The 11,614-nt window shown below is 43.7% G+C and overlaps 1 protein-coding gene across 1 annotated transcript; it reads left to right on the forward strand.

Moving 5' to 3' along the window:
* Positions 1 to 210: 210 nt before the first annotated feature.
* LOC135506837 (complexin-1-like) lies at positions 211 to 11,416 on the forward strand. Its single transcript, XM_064926234.1, has 4 exons — positions 211 to 436; positions 1,317 to 1,434; positions 5,488 to 5,666; positions 10,186 to 11,416. Exons 2-4 carry the CDS (start codon positions 1,404 to 1,406, stop codon positions 10,378 to 10,380), a joined length of 405 nt encoding a protein of 134 aa, XP_064782306.1. The 5' UTR covers positions 211 to 436; positions 1,317 to 1,403; the 3' UTR covers positions 10,381 to 11,416.
* The last annotated feature ends 198 nt before the right edge of the window (positions 11,417 to 11,614 follow it).

Genomic DNA, 11,614 nt, shown 5'->3' on the forward strand with positions numbered 1-11,614 from the left:
AGATATATATATATAAACTCTCTGATAAATCTATATATATATATTTATCTCTCTCATATATATATATATATAGCTAATCTGGGGTATCTAAGTGGAAGTTTGCCAAACAGTGTAACCTAGTAGCCTAATCTTGTGTAATAGGGGCAGCAGACGTTTCGCAGTAGGTTTTTTTCAGTGAAGGCGTGGGACGTTTGGGAGAAGGTTGGTCGAACTCCCATGTGATTACCCTCCTCTCCTCATCATCAGACAGCAACTGCAGTTCCCTCCTCTGACGCGCGTGCAGTCGTTGTGCAGAAGCCAGGAAGACGGTGAGAAATACAGCAGGGATGCTCAGAGTGAGCATCTAAGGATCTCCACACCCTCTTCATTTCGCGACAACTTCCATATTTTGCCAGGATAACGTTGCTATTTCGAGAGATCCAAGGCGCTCGGAAAGGTAATCGCATGTCCCGATCGCAAGACACAAGAGATGTTGATGTTGTGGGACGAATTGGGAGCTGTCCCCCAAAAATGGTGCTGAAATCGCTCCGCGCCCGAGAAAGGAAGTGATTTTTGCTGTTGCTTTTGTAGCTCTGTGTGTGGGTTCAGACAAGGTTATGTGTCGGGAATTTAAAAAAATATATCTTTAAAAAAACGTGATCGTAGGCCCTATTCATTTCAAATTAGCCAGGGTTGGGATTATGATTAGCCTACTTGGGACGTCGTAGGCTACAACTCGCGGTGCATTTGGGTTTTGAACCATATGACTGAATCCGGACAATTGAAAGTTTGACATTGAAAGCGAATTATGGGCTCGAGGAATTGATTAGCCTTATATATTTCCCCTGATCAAATGAACCCTGTTATCGGCATTGGTGTGCTATATCTTGTCTGGTAGCCTATGCTTACACGAGGCTGCTTCTTCCCATTTGAAGTACCGTATAGGAAAGCTAATTGGCCCCATGAAACGTACTAGGCTACGCTATTGCAGGTTACCAATGTTGGGCCGGTTATTTACGACACCTGTGCCGTCAATATATAGCCTTTTCACAAAATATGTCACAAGAAAACCGCTCTAAATTGACCTTTTTCTGACCTTCACGGAGCTCTCTCCGTGGAATCCACCATATCAGAATAAATTCCTAAAATAAGAGTGGTTTATACATTTGAGGTTAGCATTACCCGGAGGAGGTGTAGCCAACAACGCATCTTGTTTGTAAATCACAACACCATTCACTTTGCAAACTAAAAGGAGGGAGCATCCACACTGTCATTGACAGAGAAAGTTAGTTATGGGTCAATATAACCACTCGACCTCTACTGTCTTAATTTCGAAGGTTCCTTTCTTCTGGCACCTGGGCAGCATCTGTCCTGTCTGACGTGAAACTGTGAATCTGAGGGGAGGCAAGACTTAAAGCATCATCATGAATTTTGTAATGAAGGCAGCTATGGGAGGTAAGTTGATTAATGCGTTGCACCATTACCATAGTCGTGTCGGACACTCAAAGGCAATGCAGCATATACAGTACACGGGATGGGAAAGGACATCACGTGTGACATTCTTTCAATTCTATTCATTATTTCTAAGTTAATGAATGGGTATAGAGTTATAAACTATAAGCTATATCCATATTATTTCGACTTATATTGTCCCTTTATCATTTTATGGGTATGGATAAAACTGCTGTGGACTATACTATAAAAAATGTTAAGGTCAAATGTGATAAGTGAACACCTAGTGTAGAGGAATATAATACTGTACATCTGTGGTACTTTTTCATCATATTTGCTGGGGTCTTCTGCATCGTTAGGGGCTTCTGCTGCACTGGCTTAGCAGCCTATAGAAATGGTGTGTGGGAGTCGAGATTGCGAGAGGTAGCTGACATTTCTCATTGAAATGCAGGACCAACCACCAACTTCTGCATCGCCCCGTGCTCTCTCCAGTCTCCATGATACAAATCCTTAAACAAACAGTAGCATTGCCCCTTTTCACATACCAGCATTAAAGTGTTTGACTGTAGATGCACACAGCTATTCTGCTTTATGCTCATATAATCTGGCCTGTTATCTATTGGAATATCAACCTAGTATTTTTTTGTATTCATTTAACTCATTCAGACGTGACTACATTCATTTCTCTTACAGTTCACTTTGAGATGCCTGTCACAAATATAATGTGGCTCGTCTGCCAATACGTTTAAACAAACAACTTCAACTAATCTGCCCCCTTTAGACCACTTGAACAACAGAGCCTGAATGCAGAGGAACAGTCACGACAGTAAAGCGCAAAGGGACGAACTTAACCTTCTCAATGTGTGTCAATGAATTAAATACACCAGTCAATAAATAATCATTTAAAAATAATCACAATGTAATCAACACCTAATTATTATTGTGTTTTAAATATATATAAATGGCATTTATCCACAAATCTCATCTCTTGATTTCCATATATCTGAACTCTTATTACGTCCCTGCACGATGTCGACGTCACCTGACAGAACAAAAAGCAATTTCACACTAACAATCAAGCTGCGGGTAGCTGGTGACAGACGCCTGTCAGAATCCACCTCACTGACTCCATCACCCAGTGTGTTTCCCAAATGGCACCCTATTCTCTACGTATAGTACACTGCTTTTGACCAGGACCATATGGTAATAGGCTACCATTTCATACATTCTACCGCCGCTGGCGGTGTGCACTTGCACCCTTCCCATCATGGATTGACGTGCTGCATTCGGATTTTGGCTGGAGAGAGTTTCCACCGTTGTAAAATCCATGACGGGATGTGATCATAGATCAGCATTCTGGGACATTTTGTGAATACAGGCCGTGGATGCCGAAACTGTATGAGTTGGTTAGAGTGCACGCTATTTTACGATAGCACACATACACTCAATGGAATCTAGGCCAAGGTGTGTCTCATTGCTGACTTGGCACAAACCTGATCAGACCGAGACCCGGCGTGTCATCATGACCGAGGCAGCAACTCAAGATTCATCTGAGGAGGATCTGAACTTGAGCAAGACCAGTCTCAGACCGAGACCTAGTCCTTCAAATTAACCCTAAAACACTCAACCACATAGTGGAGCTCAATGGGAAACATTGGAATGGAAGGAAAAAAGGAACATTGAAACACACAAGATTATGAAAGACTAACAGCCAATCTGAAAACAACCTCTTTTTCCTCTAGCTAGCCCATTTCCCTTTTGGTGTCTGCCGATCGGAAGGGACCAGCTCTGATAGTTGTAAGATCCAGTATAACGGTGGGGCTTCGGTCCACCTAGACTTCCACTGAGCCTAGGGGAGAATCAGCCATATTTCTCACCTCCAAGAAAATCTACAGTTTTATTGAGCCTGCAGGAATTCTATCCTGCTTTTGAAGGGTACTGTACTGCCAAGGGGCAACGAACAACGCAGTGGAGGCCTATTTCCTTTCCTCAACAGAAAATAGAACGGAGGCATCTTCAGATGCTCTTCTAGCTCAATAATTGACTGAAAGTCAAAGCTAATCTCATTATTCGAAAACTCTTAGATTGTGTCAGGGAGAGGGTGCCCTCACTGCTTCCTGTATCTCCCCGACTCCCTCCCTCTGTACTGCAAAGCAAATCATTTCCCTCCGTAAGTGTGTGACCTTGAGTTCCTCCAGAGCACAGCCCAGAATCTATAAATAATGGATTCTACCCCAGCAATGTCAAAACGGTAGAGACAGTAGAACTGTAAAAGCCGAGGAGTGGGATGACGGGGGAGGACGAAGAGGAGGAGGACGGAGAGGAGGGGGAGGAGGGAGACCAAGATGGTTTATGAGACGACGCACAGTTACACAGTTTCATAAAAAGGGCCCTCTTTAATCCTTAATCTAATGTGCCCGACCACATAAAACACTTCTTCCTCTTCAAAGCACATGATGTGCAATGAAACAGAAAACACACAATGCAGTCATCATCAGAACATGCCACCAAGACCCAGAGCTGGCTATTTATAACTACTGCTCATATCAACTCACAATACAAACTCAGAGAGAGACACAGAGAGAGAGAGAGACACAGGGAGAGAGAGACACAGGGAGAGAGAGAGAGAGAGAGACAGACAGACAGACAGAGAGAGAGATTAAGACTGACAGAGAGAGAGAGACTGACAGTGAGACAGAGACACACAGATAGAGAGGCAGAGAGAGAGAGAGAAAGACAGACAGACAGAGAGACACAGAGAGAGACAGACAGAGCGAGAGAGAGAGAGAGAGACAGACAGACAGACAGACAGACAGACAGAGAGATTAAGACTGACAGAGAGAGAGAGACTGACAGTGAGACAGAGACACACAGATAGAGGCAGAGAGAGAGAGAGAAAGACAGACAGACAGAGAGACACAGAGAGAGACAGACAGAGCGAGAGAGAGAGAGGGGGGGGTGTTGATGCTGCCTATTACTAAGCACAGCTTTTTAGCACTGCTGATACTAACCTGGACTGGATATAGCCTGGTTAAACCAGATGGAACACTCTGCCGAGCGTGCTCCCCATTGAGTGTATGGTGTTCAGTTTGGTTTAACCAGGCTATATAACCTGGATTCTATCTGATCAGAGAGAGAATGTAGTCTTACAGTCAGCTCTATAAGCCCTGACCGACCGACCGTCTACAGGAGCAGCAGTCTCCCTTTTCTCCCCCCCTCTCTCTCTCCTTCTCTCTCTCTCTCTCTCTCTCTCTCTCTCTCTCTCTCTCTCTCTGTTTTGCTGCAGTTCTTTTTTATGCTGATGAGTAAGAAAAGGAAAAAAAACAGACTAGCAGCTCGCTCCAGGGACACAGCAGTCTCCTGGAATTCCCTCTTTCTAGCTCTCTCTCTTTCTCTCTCCCCCTCCCTCTCTCGCATGACCAAGCATGCAGTCGTGAGGCACAGCCGGGCAATACCTCGGACTGTAACGGTTCTGCTCATTTGGCGGAACGCATGCGACTGTGACGTAACATTTTTTCCCTCCTGACATTCAGCATTCCTCTGCGTTGAAAAAAACAAATCTTGTGTTACGAATGAATGGATCCACAGGAGAACACGACATAGTTTCTCATTATATGAGGAACACCGAAACAGTTACATATTCTGTGCTGGGGGAAAAATGACAAAAGTGCTACCTCCTTTAGTCCTGGGACCATGTTCTTGTCCTTGTCCCAGTAATCAAAAAAATAAATAACTCGAAAGTGACAACATCCCTGATTGAAGTCGATTGAAAGTTGCTCTGGATAATGTGTCTGTGACTAAAAATGTGTGTAAATGTGGTCTGTTTGGGCCTAATCTACAACATGACAGTCTAAGTTAAAAGTAAGTAAGCAGGCCTGTCTGACAGTTGTCAATGGCCGTGTCCGAGAGCGTCAAACCATGATGCATTGTGGGTAAATGGCGACTGACTGATTTACAAAATAATAATGGGTAGTTGTTTATGATGCAAGGTGATTTGTCAGTCAGTCTGCGGTCGGCTGCACTGTCGAACAAGCCCTTTGTCTCTGTGTCACCCAGGGGGGCCACCTGATGTGGGCAAGATGATGGGAGGAGACAAAGAGGAGCCCGACCCCGATGCAGAGAAGAAAGAGGAAGAAAGACAAGAGGCTCTGAGGCAGCAGGAGGAGGAGAGGAAAGACAAATATGCAAAGATGGAGGTGGAAAGGGAGTCAATGCGACAAGGCATCAGAGACAAGGTAAACGAAATAATAAATGTGACGTTGAACAGTTATACACACTACCTTTCTATCAACTGGCAACTTTATTTCATGTTGGGCCCGGAGTTTATTCTTCACCTCCTGACCTGAGCTGGAAATACTCCCGGGCCCTAGTTCTTATTGAAAAATAAGAATGATGAAAAAATAAAGTAAATTCACAAGGCCTATTTCACCCATACTCTATCAAGATGTTACAACACACAGCTTTGACCTAGTAAAGTAGCTTTGTTGGCTTATTGCACTTGTGGGCAAGTTGCTTAGGAGTCAAACCTTCTCAAACAGCCTAAATACACAACGAAAAAAAGCATTGGAATTACTGTAAGGGAAGTGAAAGTGAGTTTGGCCTGTCGGTAAAGAGCTGGTAGCTATCCTGTTTCCACACTGGCAGAGGCCCCAGTGAGAGCAGGGGTCAGCTAATGGAGCTGCAGTCGAGGCCACTGTTCACTCGCTTGACAGCATCGGGAGGACACTGGAGGATGCGTTCTTCTAAGACCTTTTGGCTGCCCTCCAACTAAACCATTTTCCCTTTTCATGGCACGCCCCACCCCCCCCCATTTTTTGGAAAGTTTAGCACAGATTGTTTTCACTTTTAAAAGCGTGTCATACACGACGCGGCTTGCTCGAGGCGCTCAGCAAACATTGAAGCTAATTTTTTATTTTTTTTATTTTTCTCCTCAATTTCGTGGTATCCAATTGTTGTTGTAGCTACTATCTTGTCTCATCTCTACAACTCCCGTACGTGCTCGGGAGAGACAAAGGTTGAAAGTCATGCGTCCCCCGATGCACAACCCAACCAGCTGCACTGCTTCTTAACACAGCGCACATCCAACCCGGAAGCCAGCCGCACCAATGTGCCGGAGGAAACACAGTGTACCTGGCAACCTTGGTTAGCGCGCACTGCGCCCGTCCCACCACAGGAGTTGCTGGTGCGCGATGAGACAAGGACATCCCTACCGACCAAGCCCTCCCTAACCCGGACGACGCTAGGCCAATTGTGCGTCGCCCCACGGACCTCCCGGTCGCGGCCGGTTACGACAGAGCCTGGGCGCGAACCCAGAGTCTCTGATGGCACAGCTGGCGCTGCAATACAGCGCCCTTAACCACTGCACCACCCGGGAGTCCACGAAGCTCATTTTTAAATGAAAGAAAAGAGAAACTATTGTAAAATAATGTTTCCTCATATCAGGCCACCGGAAGGACTACATTTCCCATGATGCAACGTATTTAAAGCGGTGCTCCTCTTCATCTGCCTAATGCACTGTTGCTGCATGGTTGCTAGCGGAGGTTGCTATGAAACCACTAGCCACCACAGTGCAGGAAGATAACAGCTAGGGAATAGAGACTCTGAAAAGCAGAACGGCAGAGGCAGCCAAAGACAGGATGACCTCAGCCTTCCAGCCCCCTCCCCCCTATCCTCCATCCTTCCCCATCTCACCTCTCTCTCCTCTCCCTCATCCTCAAGGTCGCGCTCTCTCCTGAATTCTCTCAATGGACTATAATATCAAGGTTGATGTCTGCTTGGTAGCACTGCCCTACACTCTTCGAAAAAGGGCTCCAAAAGGTTTCTTTGGTTGTCCAGATAGTAGAACCCTTTTTGGTTCCACGTAGAACTCTTTTGGGTTCCATGTAGAACCCTCTGTGGAAAGGGTTCTACCTCGAACCTAAAGGGTTCTACCTGAAACCAAGAAGGGTTCTTTAAAGTGTTCTCCTATGGGGACAGCCAAAGAACCTAGATGGCACCTTTTTTTCCCTATGAGTGTAGTAAAACACAAATAAAGACATATTTCTAAGAGACTGGGAGAGGCAGAGGAGAAGAGTTGTAACAGCTCTGTTTTTGGAAGGAATAACAAAAATGCATCTTTTTTTGACAGATCCTAAAAATAACCCAAAAAGCACAAGGGCGCTAGTAACAGCTGTGCACAATATGTCAGAGGAAGGAGAGTTGAGTTTCTGTTCTGAGAGATGCATTAATTAGCACAGATTGGTGTTTTCACCCTCTCTGTCACACACACCACACACACGCACAAAACTCTCTCTTACTTCCAACAGAGTGGGTGACATCACATCTCCAAGTTTCTGTTATTCAAGTTCGAAAATAGATTTTTGTAACATGTTATTACGTAGGTCTACCGTACAACAATGGCTCACACCACATTTGGTATTGAATCCTATCCTCCTATGTCCTGTAATATATAGCCCTGGAATAGCCCTTATCCAGGGTTCCTCAGGGTGTGCAGTTTGGTGCAGTAATACACCTAAATCAAATAATCAAGGTCTTCAGTCTGGACCTTGCCTAGCTGAATCAGGTGTGTTACTGCAGGGTTGGAACGAAAGCCTACACTTCCCTCCCAGTAGTTCGTTCAAAAACCTTCGGCGGATTGGCAGAAGATGATCCAAAAACAACATTCTGCTTGCGCAGTAAAGAGAGCGAGTTTTAATACATCTTTTCCATTTTGAGTTTCTTTTCGTTGCACAAGATGACATGCCAAGCATTCTCCTAGCACAGTGAGTGCACAATGACTGTTATTTTGGTCTAACCCCCGAGGCCCGTTCCAGTCAGTGACTTTGATTGAATTACAGCTAACATGCAATCAGCATCGAGGTCACAGACCCCAGTAACGTGAGTAGTAGCATTACAGCATTAGAACAGAATGGGTGTGTTTGTGCGGTAAGCCTAACGAAGCCGGCTGTAGACAAAAGTCGGACAACTGTAGTGGTTTTCCAACTGCAAGGCAAATATCAACATTGCAGTGTCAACATTGTTGCTATTGTTTGTTTCTTCTTCTTTTTTTTTTTTATCGGTATAAATGTCAAAATAATATACCCCCATATCACACACACGCACACTGAAAACATAATGTTTGCACAATGAATTGGTTAGAGAGCGGTCTCAAATATCACTTTCATTTGTATCCCATGTAGCTTTAGAAATCCTGGCAAAGTGTGTTCCTGTTTCAGTCAAATTTTGGGCTACGTTCACGCGGGTAAAAACAAAAACACCCTAGTGATTGGTTGACAAATAGTGCCTCCCACAATGCAGGTGAAGGCTGCGTGGTGCAGTTGGTGAGAAGGTGACTTCATAAAAAACTGCATGAGCTTTTAACAGTAGCTGAGGAAGCCAAGCCAGTAAAAAACAAACGTATTACAACAGATGTGATAATTGTGTTGTTTGCTCTCTAACACATTCGATCATACGCCACCGGGATCATACGCCACCGGGATCATACGCCACCGGGATCATACGCCACCGGGATCATACGCCACCGGGATATGCAATCAGGTCGTGACAACAAAAAGACAAGTCACACAGTGGCGGAATAAATTCAACTACACACATACGCTTGTTTCATCAACAACATCTGTCCAGTGAAGCCCACAAAGCAAATATTACATGCACACAGTTATCTCCCGCTGTTTATCTCCTGCACACACACAGTTATCTCCTGCAGCATGGTCAAGCAAGTTCATGTTTGACAGTTTACTAAACAACTACTGATTTACAACCACAAGAGTTACAGCAAGTCAGCACAAAGACAACAGGAACTCAGCTATTCCAGCACCATTTCAACGTAAACAACATCATGTGGCTGTCCATAGTACTGACTTCTGTGTGTGTGTCTGTGTGTGCGTGCACAAGTAAAACCCTTTTTAAAATTATTACTCACCCTTCTTGTAGACTACTTGAACACCAATGCAATCATCCTCTCTTTCATGTTGGCAAAACGGTCTATGGCTCTGGCATATAGCACGCCTTTAGTTTTTGTTGTCATAGACTACATAGCTAAAATGCTTGCTAGCCTGACTTCCTCACATGAGCAACAATGAACCAGCTAAGTAGTTTGAGTACTAAGCTACATTTAGACTCATATTGAACTTCAATCATCTCAGGCCAGTGGTACGTTAATGTATGGTTAGATTTGAATCGCCTTCATAATTATTGGCCTGTGCAGAGAATTAAGTCAAAACCACAAGTCAAAATCCCCATGTCCATCCATGGCTTAGGAAAGGGCCAATTTAGCAAGCTAGCTACTGCAGGACATCAACACAAGCAGACCAGAAACAGACACGTTTATCTGAAAATTGTGTTTTTTGATTGGTCTGAAGCCAAATCCAAACTGGCCTCCCTTGCAGGGTGTTTCGCTGCACTAGGATAACCCACAGTTGAGCTCAGCTCAAAGCTGATTTGCTAATTGTTTGATCAAGGGTGGCCAAATGCTTGCTGGCATCAATCAATCAACTTCTACAAAGACAACATGTTATACTCTTTTGGTCCAGACAGTATCAGATACATGGAATACACATACTGAGACAGAGTCATTAAAAGAGGGAGACAATTCCTGTATCACTCCCCACCTCCCTCCTAACCACGTGGCGTTCATAAGAAGTGTATTTTCGGGGGTTAATGTTATTATAACGTTGCACTCCGTTTTCTCCTGAGGACAGTCTGACACAATAATATTAACGTTACCATAATGCTAGTATCATGTTGTTTTCCCAGTACGGAATTAAGAAGAGGGAGGAGGCTGAGGCCGAGGCCCAGGCTGCTATGGAGCAGTCTGCAGAGGGCAGTCTGACCCGTCCCAAATCGTCCGTGCCCAAGGGCTGCGGAGACGATGATGACGAAGAGGAAAGCATCATGGACACGGTCATGAAATACCTCCCTGGTCCTCTCCAAGACATGTTGAAGAAGTAGCCGAGCAACAACGTTGTTGGGAGTTACATTAGGTTGTTACGGTATCTTCTAGGTGAGAGTTTTAGATTACTTTTCTGCCCCCCTGCAGCGGAGAGTTAGCACCGGAAATTAACATTAAAAAAAACATTCCTCGCTTCACCTGTTTTAGGTTGATTGGAAAAAATGATACATGAAAAATAATCGTACCGTGCGTCTGTCTAAAAACAAAAACATCAGAGAATAACACTATAAGCCATATTTTATCTTTATAGGACGTTTGAAGAATCATATCATGACGTTAGGGTAATGTTTGGTTTTGTCTATGAGGTTTATGTGAAAATGTTTGCACACACGTGAGTACGTATATATGTCCACATACTGTGTCGTCATGTCTTGCCCGGTGTAGCCATATGGTCATGGCGTAGGTCTAAACTCAATTTTATATTCAAATTCTGTGTACCTTATGTCTTTGCATGCCATTTTGTCAAGTCAAGTTGTGAATATGTACAATATTCTTTTTTTCCTCTCTTAGTCACGCAAAAATATATGGCAATAACTCTGATTTTGAATGTGGTTAAATTATCATAAGGTATGATGTAATAATGGTTATAAAATGCATTCAGGAATTTAATTTACAGTTTTTGGACGGGGAGGATAACCATGGTGTAGCAGTGCCACTTAAAACGTTATGCTTCGACATTAAACCGGAATTAAACAACAACGCTATCAGGATTTGCTATAACATTTATTTATTTTTGACCATGATTTCTAAAGCTATTACAAAATCTGTGATGACTGGAGGGCTTTTCCATCACCTGAATAAAAAGGGAAATAATCTGTTTTCCCATTGGACTGCCAGAAGGTTGGTCAAAGTCGGGAATTTGCGAAGAACTGTTAAAGAATGAGGAGGGTAATAATGCTTGATAATTCTGTTGTAATTGGTTGTGGGTTGGTTGTAAGAATGTTATGTTGGTAATCAGAATGGAATGCTATCAGCAATAAAGGACCATCATGTATGTTCTGCTTGAGAATGAATAAACCTGGTTCACAGACAAAATGGTTCTTTTTTTTCTCCTAATGCTGTGGGAGGTATGTCTTGTTCTTTAGAGAAATTAAACACATTATTTGAGAGGGATAGGTTATTTTACAATATATATTAACATAGGATGCAACTAAAAAAGTTATCAATATTTGGGTATTCTTAGCAGGAAATATCAAGTCCGCCACCAATCCAAACGGACCAAAGCTTCTTACT

This window comes from Oncorhynchus masou, chromosome 20, assembly GCF_036934945.1.
Source record: "Oncorhynchus masou masou isolate Uvic2021 chromosome 20, UVic_Omas_1.1, whole genome shotgun sequence".
Lineage (NCBI taxonomy): Eukaryota > Metazoa > Chordata > Actinopteri > Salmoniformes > Salmonidae > Oncorhynchus > Oncorhynchus masou.

Excerpts from the sequence above, each read along its gene's own strand:
- LOC135506837 (XM_064926234.1), top strand. The coding sequence starts at position 1,404 with ATGAATTTTGTAATGAAGGCAGCTATGGGAG. Across the intron at positions 1,435-5,487 it reads AATGAAGGCAGCTATGGGAG|GGGGGCCACCTGATGTGGGC; the intron begins GTAAGTTGATTA and ends TGTGTCACCCAG. Across the intron at positions 5,667-10,185 it reads GACAAGGCATCAGAGACAAG|TACGGAATTAAGAAGAGGGA; the intron begins GTAAACGAAATA and ends TTGTTTTCCCAG.